The sequence below is a fragment of the Stenella coeruleoalba genome, assembly GCF_951394435.1.
Source record: "Stenella coeruleoalba genome assembly, chromosome: 21".
Taxonomy (NCBI): Eukaryota; Metazoa; Chordata; class Mammalia; order Artiodactyla; family Delphinidae; genus Stenella; species Stenella coeruleoalba.
Window position 1 is genome coordinate 6,740,057 of NC_137167.1, and position 14,956 is coordinate 6,755,012.

Consider the following 14,956-nt stretch of genomic DNA (forward strand, 5'->3'; position numbering starts at 1 on the left):
AGCCAGGCAGAGATGCAAGGCCCGGCAGGGCAGTAGGGCCAGGTGCCTTTCAGAGCCTCGCTCATCAGGGCCTGCAGGGCAGGGGGCCCCCTGGCGAGCCTCTGGTGATGAACCCATGGTGAGAAAGAAGGAAGGTTCCAAAAGGCAGCAGAAACTAGTCAGGTGGTAGACGGGAACTGCAGCAGGTGTGTTCTTCTGGTGGGCGATGGACAGTGGACAGAAGATGCCGAGAGCAGGCTTGCATGTCCCAAGAGGAACTAGGAGGTGCGTTTCCCCCTTGTTAGTGCAGAAGGGTCCGCCTGGGATGGTGGCCTCTTTCTGTGTCCGGCCTCAGGCCTTCTTGTTAGCGTGAGTGCAGTGCTGCTGGTGGAGAGGGGTGGGTGTGCGGATCCCCAGACTCTGGGGAAGGAGAGGTGAGGGGAAGTAGATGTGTGTGCCCGTGTGTCGGAGGGGGGCAGGGGAGAGGAAGGTGGGGGGCTGGAGAGGGGGAGCCCTGCAGTGGGACGAGGAGAAAGGAGCTTTGTGTGCAATGGCTTTTGCTGCCAGAGCAAGTGTGGGTTTTGTGGCAGCTGCCGGCCTCCGTTCCTAATATAGTCAAAAGGTCCGAATCCTCTGGCCCAACACCTGTTAGCTAGAGGCTCCCCTGAGCTGACCTTCCCTTGAGCTGTCTCTCCCACATATGCACCCTGTGCATCAGACCCATTGCGGGGCTCAGACCCCCCAGTGCTAAATCACTTGAACCCAGACACCTCCCATGACAAACTGCCCCCCACGTGGATGGGGGCTGCTGGGTTTGTGGCAGGCGGGCTTGTTCAACGGTTCCGAGGGAAAGGGGTAAGGCTGCCCCAGCCAGAAGCAAACGGGGTGTTCCTCCGGGAAGCGGCCACTCTTGGCAAAGAGCTGAGTGTGTGGGGAGGGGACACTCTGGACGCACAGGGGTCCTGGGAAGGGCCGGCTGCCCCCCTAGGATGGAGAGAAATGAACCCTGAACCGCTTAATGCTGCTGCAGCTGCTTCCTAACTTTGCCTCTTTCTTCCTTTGCCCTCTGGAGGAGTGGGGTGGAGAGGAAGCGATGGGGGTGCCCAGGTAGCCAGCCGTCTCCCGACTGACCCATCTTCCCATTCCCCCCTCCCCAGCTCCGTAGCCCCTGGGATGCTGCAACTCAGTGCGGCTGGCATAATGCCCTTTGTCTTTCCCCCCTCCCCCCCACCCCGCTTCCTCTTCCCGGCCCCTGTGGCGGCAGCAGCCCAGCCCTGGGGAGCCCCCGTGGAAGTGGAGTCCCTCCTGGTCCACCCCGGTGACCTGCTGCAGCTCCGCTGTCGGCTGCGGGACGATGTTCAGAGCATCAACTGGCTGCGGGACGGGGTGCAGCTGGTGGAAAGCAACCGCACCCGCATCACGGGGGAGGAGGTGGAGGTGCGGGATTCCGTGCCCGCCGACTCCGGCCTCTACGCCTGCGTGACCAGCAGCCCCTCGGGCAGCGATACCACCTACTTCTCCGTCAACGTCTCAGGTTGGTAGCAAAGCCCGCCCTCCCCCTCCCTCAGACCCCCTGCCCTCCAACCCTGTCTGCTGGTTTCGGGGGGGAGGCAGGCCCTCTGCCCGGCTGTGATCTGCCCCTACTCTGCTGCAGAAGCTGCTGCCCACTAACATCGCTCCCTGCCCGCCGCGTGGCTTAGCTCTCAGGGGTGACCCGTGGTGCCGGCCTCAGGCCAGAGAGCAGGGGCTTCCGGGACCTACCTCGGAGGTGATTGCGGACACATCGGGGGCAGTGAGACACTGTGATTTCTCCACCACAGCTTGCCCAGTCCTCCGGGTGCTACGAGGGCCGAGGCAACTTCCACCCTCTCACTCCCTGGCCATTTGGACTTGGTACTGGGCTTAGTAATTAGCACCCCCGAATACGTGGTGAGGTCCCCGGGTGATGGGGGATGACCCAGGTGCGCCGCCGTATCCACGGCTTCCAGAGCTGTTAGGGCAGCCAGGGAACCCTAGGGCTCTGTGACTTTGGGGATCTGCCACTTGTAGGATGCGACTTGTACAAAACCTTAGGATTAAATAAGGTGGAGCTGAAATTGTCTTTATGCCGTTTGTGCGTCCCCGGGTGCGGGCCTGGCATCTCCTCCCCCGGGTGTCATCTAGAACCTGCCCCTAACTGAGGGACTTGCCTCCTTTTTTTCCCTCCAGACCCCCAAAAGCACTAGAAAGGACTGGAAAAAGATCTGGCATGAACCCTGATTGGTGACCACATGCTAAAAGGGGTGGATACTTGTTGGGGACAGGTGTTGGCAGCTGCGGACTGTGTTGTGGGCTCCCTGTCTGCTCTGGTTAAGAAGGGCAGCTCCCAGACCTCAGCAGATGCGTGCTAGGAAAAATCCAACTCCACGTCGTTCAGCCCGTGGCTTCGGAAATGGCTTCTGGCCGCAGTGCCTAGATCTGGGTTTCCAAAGGAGGACACAGGTTCCCTGGCTGCTAGTTCTGAGACCCTGCGCATCCAGGCGATGCTGAGTTGAGTGAGCCTCTGAATGCAGGGTGGAGTTAAATTGAAGAGAGCCCACCTGCCCGCCGTGGAGCTGCCCAGTGTGAAGGCTTCTTCTGGGCAGAGGAGGGCAGGGCGTCGGGGTCGGTGGAGGAGGGCAACACGCACAGAGCGTGCAGTTCTTAAATAAACCGTGTCTCTCCCTCCGAGGGACAGGCACTAAGGGAGGAGTGGGGCCGGGGGACAGTATGGGGAGGGGTAGCTGCGGTCATCTATAACTGGACTGGCCTTTGTGTTCCTTGGGTGGTTGTTGATTGGATGGGAATCTCGCCAGCCCCTGTTCCCTTGGAGGGACGTCAGTACCCCTTTCTCCTTCCCGTAGATGCTCTCCCCTCCTCGGAGGACGATGATGACGATGATGACTCCTCTTCAGAGGAGAAAGAGACAGATAACACCAAACCAAACCGTATGCGTGAGACACTGTTTCCTACCTTACCGCCCTTTGGGCCTGGGTGTTGGGTTTGAACGGGAAGAGGGGCGCTCGGGTGATTGTCTGGAGAAGGGGAGGAGGGGGCATGTGGGGTCACAGTGCTTGGCCCTGGGATCCCTCGGGGTCCGGAGCAGTGCAGGCGTCATCCACAGGTGGTGGGCGGGTGGGCGGGAGGGCGGAGGCCCTCGCTCCTGAGCCTGACCAGGCCCTGCCCGTGTCTCTCTCTTTCTCTCTCTCTCTCTCTCTCTATCTCTCTATCTCGGCTCTCCCCGGGCAGCCGTGGCTCCCTACTGGACGTCGCCAGAAAAGATGGAAAAGAAACTGCACGCGGTGCCAGCTGCCAAGACAGTGAAGTTCAAATGCCCTTCCAGTGGGACCCCGAACCCCACGCTGCGCTGGCTGAAAAATGGCAAAGAATTCAAGCCTGACCACAGGATCGGAGGCTACAAGGTACCTGTGTTGATATGAAAGTTAGAATCAGGGGAACAGGAGCCGCTGCTTAGAAAATCCCTCTTTATATGCTTTAATTGTGTTAAATAACGCTTTCTATCTATAAAATTAAAAATCTTTCAAATACAAAAAAGTGTATATAAACTTAAAACTCTTCAGTCTTTTTTTCTGTGTATACCTACGGTTTTTACTTGGACGATCACGTCTGTATAATTTCTTGTCAGTTGTTAACATTATAACATGAATCTTTTGTCATGTGTTTGAAAGATAATTTTTCATGGCTTTATAATATCCTGGTATTAAAATGTTCCATAATTTAATGAACTATTTTGCAATGCTAGTTACTTTCCAGTTTTTCACTGCTGTAAATAATGTTGCGGTGGATATCTTTGTGCTTAAGTCTATGTCAGCATTTTAAAATATTCTTCTTTAGGACAGATTGAGGGAAGTTACTAGATCAAAGTGTAAGCAGTTTTTAAGCCCTTGATGCATGCTACCCAATTACTTGTTTTTCCTGATAATTAGGTAATTTTATCCATTCATTCATGTATTCATTTATTACATGAACATTTCTTGAACACATGTCTTTCCAGAAAATGTACTAGGCAACAGAGTTCAAAGTACAATGGGAAGACATAAAATTTTACTGTGATATTTGCTCTAATGGAGGATGATGTAATCAGTTGGGGTGCGATTTTATTTTTTATTTTATTGTGGTAACAGTTACTTTCTCAAAGAGAAGATGAATTTTCCCTCCCATAGCAGAGTATGAGAATGACAAGCTCACTCTACCTTTGCCAACAAATTTGATAGATGAGAGTATCGCATTGTTCTCTGTGGGCTCTTTTGCTTAGTAACGAACTTAGAATTTTCATGTGTTCATAAGCAATTTCCATTTCCTGTTGTGGGAATTGTTTATTCGTGTCCTTTGCCCGTTTACAATTCCAGGAAGAACATCTTCATCTAATCCCTGCTTTAAAGTCTCTGATCATTCTTATCGTTCCTGTTTCTCTTCCATTTCACTTAGCTGCTCTTTTCTCATTATTCTTGTATAAGAAAAGCAAAGGAGATCAGAAAAAATATGGAAACTGTTTAAATTAATTCACCCAACACTTGCTGTAGGCAAGGCTCTGTGCTCTGAGTCTCATGAGGCAGTATCCTGCCCATACAGAATTCTGTCTAATAAGATGGCAGATATCCGTGGGCACTGCACCTGCAAGGTACAGAGGGACGGAGAGAACAGGTTTGGCCGGAGATGGGGCTAGAGGAGATGGACTTTGAAACGAGATGTCAAGGGCGGGCAGGGCTGGACTCGTAGCGGGGAGCTGTTCTGGCACAAGAACAGGGTGGACAGGGGTGCAGGGTTGGGGAAGTTCCCAGTGTATTTGGGAGGGTGCAAAAGGCACATTTGTACAGATCACGATGGCCTTGGCCTTTGTGGGGAGACTTTCTGGGTCCTCACACCCGTCTGCCTGATGCCTTCTTGCAGAGTATAAATGGGCTGGGGTCACTGTGCAGCAGGGCTGCGTCCTCCGTGCTCTGATTGGAGGGTAAGCGCCTCGGGGCACCAGCACCGCCTCTTCCTCCAGACCCGCAGTAGAACCCTTCGGCATGTTTCCGCTCAGGTCCGTTATGCCACCTGGAGCATCATAATGGACTCCGTGGTGCCTTCTGATAAGGGCAACTACACCTGCGTCGTGGAGAACGCGTATGGCAGCATCAACCACACCTACCAGCTTGATGTCGTGGGTAAGAGGGGACAGGAGTAGGAGCTTAGAGGGAAGAGCAGGGACGCTGAGAAAACAGCCTGGAGCCAGGTTTACTTAGGGTTGGAGTCCGGATGGTGTGGCATTTATTAGCTCTGCCACCTGCCTCTCTCCTTACCTGTAAACAGAGGTGGGAGGATGAGCCATGCCACAGACTCACTGTAAAGTGACAGGTGCTGTTGGTAGTCCCTCCTGCAGGAGGTGACTGGAGTAGTGGTGGTAAACTTAGCTTAATAGTAGCTGTCACTGCCTGGATGCCAGCGGTCTGCTGGGTGCAGTAACTACACCACGGGCAATTCTCCTGGCACCCCTGCAAGAGAGGCACTGTTGGGCTTCCCTGGTGGCGCAGCAGTTGAGAGTCCGCCTGCCGATGCAGGGGACACGGGTTCGTGCCCCGGTCCGGGAAGATCCCACGTGCCGCGGAGCGGCTGGGCCCGTGAGCCATGGCCACTGAGCCTGTGCATCCGGAGCCTGTACTCCGCATACAGGCCACAACAGTGAGAGGCCCGCGTACCGCCAAAAAAAAAAAAAAAAAAAAGAGGCGCTGTTGTTCCCACTGTACGGAAGAGCAGACTGAGAGGCTCAGAGAGGACAGGCCCCAGGTGAATGCAGACTCCAGACTCCAGTGCATGAGACACTAGGAAGAATGTCACGCCTCTGGGTGCTGTGACTGCAGCCTCTTCCTTCTAGAGGTTCTGAGTCTCATTCTCTAGCAACCTTAAGGTAAAGAGTTACCCAGCCAGCATTCTGCTTCGGCTTTGAGGCTATGGTCTTGTAAAAAGAAGCTTCCGGTCCAGGAGGTCTGGGGTTGGGTCTGAGATTCGATGTTTCTCACAAGCCGGTGATGCTGCCGCTGCTGCCCTTGGACCACACTTTGAACAGCAAGCGTCTAAGTGACTGTGATTTTAGCTAAGGACGGGCAGGCTGGGCCGAGGTCCGGGAGTGCTTCTCTTTGGTGGCCTTTGGGGTGCCCTCTGTCAGCATCTCAGCCAGGAGCAGCCGTGGCAGAGCCTGACGAGCCTCTCCCCTCCCTCCCTCCACAGAGCGGTCCCCTCACCGGCCCATCCTGCAGGCAGGGTTGCCAGCCAACAAGACAGTGGCCCTGGGCAGCAACGTGGAGTTCATGTGTAAGGTGTACAGCGACCCGCAGCCCCATATCCAGTGGCTAAAGCACATCGAGGTGAATGGGAGTAAGATTGGTCCGGACAACCTGCCTTATGTCCAGATCTTGAAGGTAATCCCTGGCCCCAGTCTCCGTGGGCTGGGCTCTGAGAAAGAGGCCTGTATCTCCCGGGGCCCCGGGTTGCTGTGGTCAGGCTCAGGGCCCACGATGGGGCCCCATCCCTTCTCTTTGGATACAGGCTCCATCTTAAATGGGGACCCAGCCACATTCCGCAGGACCAGTGGCAGGTCACGGGTGGAGGCGTGAGGGGCACAAAGGGCTGGGGGTGGGCATTGCTGGTTTCTAAAGAGCATCAACAGTGACTGTACCCGAGCTTTGGGGTCAGCTACTCCAGGAAGACGTTGGCATTCCTGCTTTTCCATTGCCCATGACCACAGCCTTTCTAGGCAGCATCACCCAGTCTCTGCCTGGTTCCCAAGTCACGTTCTTTCTGGCACGTGGGCTGAATGACAGGCACGGCTTAGGTAGGGTTGGAAGAGCAAAGGCCACAGGTCAGTCCTCAGCGGTTTCAGGAGTAATTGGCATTTTCTTCCTTTTTCCTCCCACCCCCAGACTTTTGATTGTCCCTGAATGCTCCATTAATCCAGGGAAGCTAATTGCCTAATTCTCCAGTGGATCTTGCAACAGGAAGTCACCAGAAGCTGGGAAAGTGGTTTCCCTGCTGGTCCCAGCATTAGACCTCATCCTCCCGGGCTTGGCCATCCCAGAGATTTTCCGGCCACCCCGCTCTTCACCTCGGGTGCTGAAACTGCCTTGTAGGAAGCGGGGCCGTGGCCTTGGCCTTGGCCTTGGCCGCCCTCTCCATTCACAGTCCCTGCCCTCGTCCTGGAGGAGGGGGTTTAACACCAACAGAACGTTTGCTCGGGGGCAGTGATTTTTTTCTTTAGTTTATTTTTCGGTCAACTGCTCTGGACTTTCAAAGTCCGCTTGTGTTGTCCTGACAAGGGGAAGATGGCGAGTCTCACTCCAGCCTCCCTTTGCCTTAGCTCCTGGGCCTGCGTGGAAGCAAAATACAGCCACATCTCAGTGTTGGCCCAACTGATGGCGTGTCGTTGGTCTGTTCCAGCATTCGGGGATAAATAGCTCGGATGCGGAGGTGCTGACCCTGTTCAATGTGACAGAGGCCCAGAGCGGGGAGTATGTGTGTAAGGTTTCCAATTATATTGGTGAAGCTCACCAGTCTGCGTGGCTCACAGTCACCAGACCTGTGGCAAAAGGTAACGGGGAGCTGGAGGGGCCCCTGTGCTGGGAGTTCGATTGAGGCCCCGAGCTGCTGGGGCAGGTGGGGAGGCCAGCGCCCCACTCCCCCTGTTACCCTGCTGTGTTTCTAGTGCCCGGAGCCATGGAAAAATACCCGGCCTTGGGAGGCTGGTTTGGTTTGGTTCTGTGTTGGTGTCGCCCCCTCTGTGCCTTGTGTGTGTTCCTTGGCTGTGTGTGGGGTGCGTCCCGGCTGGTCATGCAGACAGAGGGTCTGAGTGATGGAGACAAGAGTGGACCAGCGTCTGCGGGCGTGTGTGCGTGTGTGGCTGCCGCCCTCTCCACCCCTCCTGTGTGTGCCCTCTGGAAACCAAACAGCCCCCCACGCTCCGGGCCCCATTTCTCCATGCGCTCGCCGCCGCATGCCGGGCCGGGCCGGGGCTGCCAGCGTCTGGTGACGGGTGTAACCAGCCATTCGTGTCGTCTCAGGTCTGCCGAGCTCCTCCTCAGGGTCCCACTCTCTTCTTCTAACAGGTCTCGCGCTGCCTGGTGGTTTTTGTTTGTTCCTTGTTGCAAAGGAGACGCTGGGGAGCATTTCTTCCTCTGGTTTTTTTTTGTTTTGTTTTTTCCTTTTCCTCTTCCTCCCTCCCTCCCTCCCTCCCTCTGCGCCTCTGAGAGGTCTCAGGTCCCGGGCTTGTCCATGTTGCTTCCGTTGTCTCTTCTAGACGGCCGGAGTTAATACCACCGACAAAGAGATGGAAGTGCTGCACTTAAGGAATGTCTCCTTTGAGGACGCGGGGGAGTATACATGCTTGGCGGGTAACTCTATCGGACTCTCCCATCACTCTGCATGGTTGACCGTTCTGGAAGGTATACACTGTACTTCTCCTCTCGATGTCCTGCCCTCGCCATGGGCACGGGGGGAGCATGCATCGCGGGGCTGGGGGAGACACAGAGCCGGGCTCCGAGGGCCAGCAGGTGGCCCCAGCAACCTGTCCGGCTCTGCAGGTCGAAGCCTCTCGGTTCACACAGGTGCTTTCCTCGTGATGCAGGAACGCGGAGGTGTCCCACCTGTGTGCCTGCCTCTGGCTCTCGCCTGGGCCAGTGCGATGCATGCGTGGGATCTGGATTTAACCTGCAGCTGGGCTCTCCTCCAGGGCAGGCTCCTTCCCTCCTTGGGTCCGGCGGCCTTCCTTAGCTTGTCTGATCCTTGATCGCCAGCACCCCCCAAAAGTCTCAGAAGGGCCCGCTCCCCCTGTAACTGAACGTAGGGACCCTCGGGGCCCGCTCCCCCTGTAACTGAACGTGGGCACCCTGGAACAAGGGGCTTGCTCTTGGCAAGGATCGTGCTCTCCTAACTCCCATGCTGCCACCTCACAGTGAGCGAGGTTCCACCCAGACCCAGACAGTGGACTGGAGCTGCATCGAGCGAGTCCTTTCCCAGGCAGCACAGGGGGCCTGATGGTGCCCATTTATCCTCCTTGGCTCCGACGTCTCCTCTCTCCGGAGGGGAGCTGTGTGCACTGGTCCGGGAAGGCAGGAGCCTGCAGCCTGCTCGGGGTGGTGGGCTGGTGCCTCTGCAGGGCCTGCACGTGGGCTGTGCGCTGTGCTGCTCTGGTTCCTGCAGACTCTGTCCTCTTGTCTCCTCTCTCCCTCTCTCCTCCTCTGATAACACCCCCGCTGGAGGGAGAGAAGCGTTCTGTTTTTCTCCTCGTCGCTGTCTCTGTCCCGTGTGTGCTCCCACTTGGTTGTCTGTGTTTCTCGACGCTGGGGAAAGAGAAAAACAGAACCGCTTCTCCTTGTTATCAGCACTGCCGTCCCCTCGTCGGGCCTCGGGAGGTTCCCTTTGGGCTCCTTTGGGGTCATGCCTGGGGCCTCCCGGGGGAGGTCCTCGGGGTGCTGGCCCCTGTGGCTGGCGGGGGTCTTTAAAAGGGGAGGAGTGGGTGGAGAGCTGTGGGGGGAGAGGGACCCTCCCCTCGTGGGGAATGTGTGTTCTGTGAAGTGGTGCTGGTTGGAACCCTCCCAGCCTCCGCGTGGGAGGGAAAGGGGGCTTAAACTGCACGGGCTTCTGTGGGGATGGGAAGGGCGAGATTCTAAACGGAGAAGAGAATAAAACAACCCCCCTCCACGTCCTTCTTCAGCTTCAGGAGTTAGACCTGTGAGTAGAAGTCTTAAGAGAAGTTTACATTTTCCACCTTTAGCAGTCCAGACGTATTTGGAAACTAAGTTAGTTTTGCCTGTGGTTTGGCGGGGCGTGGATATTTCCACGTCTGGCCTGACACAGGTGACGTTAGGTGAAGCTGAGAGACGAAGTCAGGATACACACTGGTTTTCTTCTTCCCTTCCCTCCCCTTCATTGTCCCCATGCTGTGAGCGCCACCAGATGCCAGGCGCTGTGGCCTGCACACATGGGTGAGGTGCCGTCTGAGCCTTCAAGGTACTTGTGGGCTGTCAGTGATGAAAGGTCGATGGACGGTTCAGCTGTCCCCTGTGATAGGGGGACACAGTGCTCAGGCGCTGCAGAGAAGGGCCGAGTTCTCATGGGGACCCTCTGCAAGGCATCTAGCACAAGCGAGTTCTCAGCCGTCTCTGGCAGGGCACCAGGTACCCTTCCAGCCCAGCCGTCCCGCTGAGCAAGGAGGGCTCCTGAGTTCACGAGGATGGGCTTCGGGTAGCAAGATACAGTCCATCCCTCTTGGGATACGAGTCAGGATCAGGAAACCTCAGCGATCACAGAACGTCTGATGTGTGCTCAGTGCCAGAGCCCCAATCCTAGCTGGGACCTGGCTTGGTTCTTCTCTGCCCTGAAGATTCCCAGAGGAGAGGAGATGGGTGTTGAGTTTCTTATGGAGCTGGGACCCTAGTGGACGGGCCCCGCCCCGAGCCCGCTAACACCCTGTTCGCACTGACCCAGCCCTGGAAGAGAGACCGGCGGTGATGACCTCGCCCCTGTACCTGGAGATCATCATCTATTGCACGGGGGCCTTCCTCATCTCCTGCATGGTGGGGTCTGTCATCATCTATAAGATGAAGAGTGGCACCAAGAAGAGCGACTTCCACAGCCAGATGGCCGTGCACAAGCTGGCCAAGAGCATCCCTCTGCGCAGACAGGTAACAGAAAGTAGATGGGGGGTTTGCACACTCTGCCGTATGCTGTGCGCCATCCCTGTGCCTCGGGGCCTTCCCCGGGACCCTCTAATGCCCTGTCCTCGCCACGGTGCCCAGCCAGCTGCTTCGGGCTTTGGCTTCTGGGCCAGGGCAGGGGAATGTCCTGTCCCAAGTGCTCCAAGTCAGGCTCCAAGCTGTTCTGGTCCGTGAGCCCATCTTACCCCAGCCACGGTGACCTGCTCACCCGGCATGTGGATTGGAAGACGGTTCTAGCTGGGCTGAGTGCACAACTGGTACTGCGAGTTTGAACTGCCCCCCAGGGCCCATTAGAGGTGCCAAGGTGGGGAGTCCCCTGGCGGTCCAGTGGTTAGGACTCCACGCTTTCACTGCCAAGGGCTCGGGTTCGATCCCGGGTCGGGCAGCTGAGATCCCACAAGCCACGAGGCACAGCCAAAAAAATTAAAAAGTGAGGAGAATAGAGGTGCAAAGGTACAGAGTGGGGGAGAGGACCTGGGTTTGGTCCCAAGATGCCCTCCCTCTCCTGTGCACCCCTCATCCCAGAAATGGAACGGAGGGTGAAGGTATGTGAAAGGAGGCCACCTTCGCTAAGAGCTGGGCTAATTCTGGAAGGAGCTCTGGGAGTCAGGAATCCCTAATCCGGGGCAGGGTTTTCACAAAGAATGGGGACAAGAATAGAGTTGCTACTGCAATGGTAAGATACGCAGTGTCAGTCTGGAACGCTCATGTGAAAGGTGAGTAAATCAAAGCCCAGAAAGGCTAGTGGGGAAAACAAGTCAGTTTTAGAACCTAGGTCTTCCGACCCCCGGTGGCCTTTCTGCCACTCTGTGCTGGGGAAGGAGCATCAGATGACAGGTACATACCTCTGCCGTTGGCAAAAAGCCCTAACTGGGGATGAGAGGAATCCCCGTCCCCGCTGGAAGGGTGACCCCACGCTTCCCCGTAGGTGTCGGCCGACTCCAGCGCATCCATGAACTCTGGGGTCCTGCTGGTCCGGCCCTCGCGTCTCTCCTCCAGCGGGACCCCCATGCTGGCTGGGGTCTCTGAATACGAGCTTCCTGAAGACCCTCGCTGGGAGCTGCCTCGGGACAGGTAACCCTCTCCCCTTTCTGGGGAACCCCCGCTCGTTATTCTGACGCTGGCAGTGGTGTGTGCTCCGACCTTCCAGGGAGCGACGGTGCACCAGGTGCATCAGAGATGATGATTTCTACCTTCTGCTCTCGGTTGGGGGGGCTACGTGGAGGCGGGGAGGAATGGGGTGTCCTGTCAGGTTTGAACTTCACCGCCCCCGGCTTATACCACCACCCTTTGTTTCCCCGAAAGACTGGTTTTAGGCAAACCCCTGGGAGAGGGCTGCTTTGGGCAGGTGGTGTTGGCGGAGGCCATTGGGCTGGACAAGGACAAACCCAACCGGGTGACCAAAGTGGCTGTGAAGATGCTGAAGTGTAAGTGATGCTCGTGTCCCTGCAGAAACAATCCCTTCCCTTTCCAAGCGGGCCATTGCCCACACCCGCTACATGGCCTGCTTAGGGATGTCCGGGAGTGGGGGGCATTCTGCACCCCAAGATCACTATGCTCTCACTTTGTTCCTTGGCATCCACCTGGGTCGTCATCAGGTGTTTATTCTAGATCCCGTTGCCAACTGATTTTCCTGACGTAGCCTCTGCCCTACTCATTACCACTTATGGAGACACCGGCTCTCGTAAGAGGGATGGGAGGATAAATCTGGATGTGAAAAAGGGAGGAGAGAAGCAAGTCCCAGAGAAAAGGGACCCCTGGGTGCTCACTTCATCCCCTCCCTGAGTTTTTCTCCTGTCGGCCTGCCTTCCAATGCAAACTAGTCTCAATTCCCTTCTCTGACTTGTCCATAAAGCGGATGCAACCGAGAAAGACCTGTCAGACCTGATCTCCGAAATGGAGATGATGAAGATGATCGGGAAACACAAGAACATCATCAACCTGCTGGGGGCCTGCACGCAGGACGGTAGGCGCTGAGCCCGCAGGCTTCCCACCCGTGTCGGGAAGGGGCTCAGGCGGGAACCCCGGGCTTCCTGCTGCCTGTCTGTCGGGGAGCAGATAACTAGCTGGGGTGTCAGCGACCCGGCATCTCTCAGCCACGCTTCGGGAAGTGGGTTGGGAGGAGAGTTTGGTTTAGCAGTAGTTGGAATGTGTTTCTCAGGGTCTGGGCTGGTGCCCATTGGGGTTCATACAGGTACCAGCATTCACACACACTGTGTGGACAGGAACAGCTGAGTTACTGTGGTCTAGGTTAGGGCTCTTGCCCCCAGCTTTGCTTGGGAACTTCCTGGACTGTGCAGGGGAGAATGATTTTGCTGGGTTTCTTTGGGGAGTTGGAATGAATTTGCGGGGTTCCCTAAAAGGGGAGGTTAGGCTTGGGGAACAGGCTCGCAGTTCCCCCAGTGCCATTGGGGGCAGAGTTCCTGGGGTGAAACTAGGCCCGTGTGCCTGCGTGGCGGCCCTGACGGCCTCTCGGTCCTCGTGTCCCCAAGGCCCCCTGTATGTCATCGTGGAGTACGCCTCCAAGGGCAACCTCCGAGAGTACCTGCAGGCCCGGAGGCCGCCGGGGCTGGAATACTGCTACAACCCCAGCCGTCATCCCGAGGAGCAGCTGTCCTCCAAGGACCTGGTATCCTGCGCCTATCAGGTGGCCCGAGGCATGGAGTATCTCGCCTCCAAGAAGGTGTGGTTCCTGAAGGCTCCCCTGGCTGGGGTGGGGGATGTGCGGGCCGCTCTTAGGGGACGTCAGAGTCAGGCGAGCCAGTGCGGCCTTGTGGCCCTGGGGTCAGGGTGGATTAGGTTCCAGTCCCTGCACTGGCACTCTCTGTGCAGCCCCAGGCAGCCGCCTCCTTACTTCTCCTCAAACGTGAAGTCAGAATACTACTGCCTGCGTTGTAGAACGGCTACGGGGGAAAATGAGGTCCCGTGCGAGACTTAAGGACAGCTTTTGGTGCTCAGTAAATGCTGCTTTGTTTGAACCCAGCCTGGTGTGGATGTGCTTCGCCCAGGGAGACGGGGCGTGAGAGCGCGTACACACTGGACAGAAGCGAAAGGTTCCGCTTGCTGGGTGCAAATCCAAAGCTAAGAGCTGGGAGGGGCAGGAAAAGGGGTCGATATGGAGGGTTTGCTGGAGTGATCGAGGGGCCCAGAGCTGGGGGTGTTTGGACGGCTGGCTCTGACGTGCGGGCGAGGGCCATCGTAGCGGGCAGCTGGACCGTTCGGGGAGGTCGAGTGGTGAGGTGGGCGAAGGCCTGCGAGGGGAGCGGGCCCACAGACAGCTGCAGACCCTCCCCTGCGCCCCGCCCTCCTCACTCCCATCCGTCTTCCCTTCTTGGCTCCGCAGTGCATACACCGAGACCTGGCCGCCAGGAACGTGCTGGTGACGGAGGACAACGTGATGAAGATCGCAGACTTTGGCCTAGCTCGTGACATCCACCACATCGACTACTATAAAAAGACAACCAACGTAAGTGCTGGCGCCGCCCTCGGTGCCCGTCCTCTGCCCGGGGCTCCGCTCCGCTGTGGTGGGGTGAGCCACGTCCAGCCCTGCATGTGCCCCCGCCTGCCCCGGGCCACCGCCAGTGTCCCCGTGCTGCTTGCAGGGCCGACTGCCTGTCAAGTGGATGGCACCCGAGGCCTTGTTCGACCGGATCTACACCCACCAGAGCGACGTGTGAGTCTGAAATAAGCAGTTGCCAGGGATGCCGGGAGAGAGTTTCCTGGGCGGTAGAGTCTGGCATTCCATCCCTGAGAGAAAAAAACATTGTATGTGCCCCTTCACTCTGTTCCCGGAGGTCATGGTCCCCTGGAGTCCCCTGGGGTTAGGGACTTGTGTTGGGGGCTGGGGCCGGGTTCAGGGGGCGTGCCTGCCGTGCTGGGGAGGGAGAGCGGCAAGGACTGCAGGGTGGCCTAGCTCTGTGCCCGGAACGCTCCTCCACAGGTGGTCTTTTGGGGTGCTTCTGTGGGAAATTTTCACTCTGGGCGGCTCCCCGTACCCTGGCGTCCCTGTGGAGGAGCTTTTCAAGCTGCTGAAGGAGGGTCATCGTATGGACAAGCCCAGTAACTGCACCAATGAGCTGTAAGCCAGAGAAGATGCCTGGGGTCCAGGCCTGGGCCCTGCGGGAGAGATGGGCTGGGCAGGCAGAGGGAAGAAGGGGTGCGTGGTCAGACACCGCAGCCCTCCCCGGTCACTCCTCCCGTGGTCCCTCCTCCCTGAGCCTTGTTATCAGCTCTGGTCCTCCCTCCCC

At 57.2% G+C, this 14,956-nt stretch overlaps 1 protein-coding gene across 12 annotated transcripts in view; it reads left to right on the top strand.

The window, feature by feature from the left end:
- Positions 1 to 14,956, top strand: part of FGFR1 (fibroblast growth factor receptor 1) — a 48,168-nt gene that overhangs the window by 31,943 nt on the left and 1,269 nt on the right. Inside the window, exons 3-16 of one of the 12 annotated variants that reach the window (XM_079908901.1) lie at positions 1,244 to 1,513; positions 2,862 to 2,951; positions 3,247 to 3,419; positions 5,045 to 5,168; positions 6,229 to 6,419; positions 8,291 to 8,435; positions 10,480 to 10,682; positions 11,638 to 11,783; positions 12,015 to 12,136; positions 12,565 to 12,675; positions 13,202 to 13,392; positions 14,053 to 14,175; positions 14,312 to 14,382; positions 14,650 to 14,787. In XM_079908901.1, coding sequence (XP_079765027.1) covers positions 1,244 to 1,513; positions 2,862 to 2,951; positions 3,247 to 3,419; positions 5,045 to 5,168; positions 6,229 to 6,419; positions 8,291 to 8,435; positions 10,480 to 10,682; positions 11,638 to 11,783; positions 12,015 to 12,136; positions 12,565 to 12,675; positions 13,202 to 13,392; positions 14,053 to 14,175; positions 14,312 to 14,382; positions 14,650 to 14,787 — 2,098 coding nt within the window. Of the gene's footprint in view, positions 1 to 1,243; positions 1,514 to 2,407; positions 2,509 to 2,861; positions 2,952 to 3,246; positions 3,420 to 5,044; positions 5,169 to 6,228; positions 6,420 to 8,290; positions 8,436 to 10,479; positions 10,683 to 11,637; positions 11,784 to 12,014; positions 12,137 to 12,564; positions 12,676 to 13,201; positions 13,393 to 14,052; positions 14,176 to 14,311; positions 14,383 to 14,649; positions 14,788 to 14,956 lie in introns of those variants that run through there. The other 11 variants (XM_079908902.1, XM_079908898.1, XM_079908897.1 and 8 more) reach the window with 11 other exon arrangements.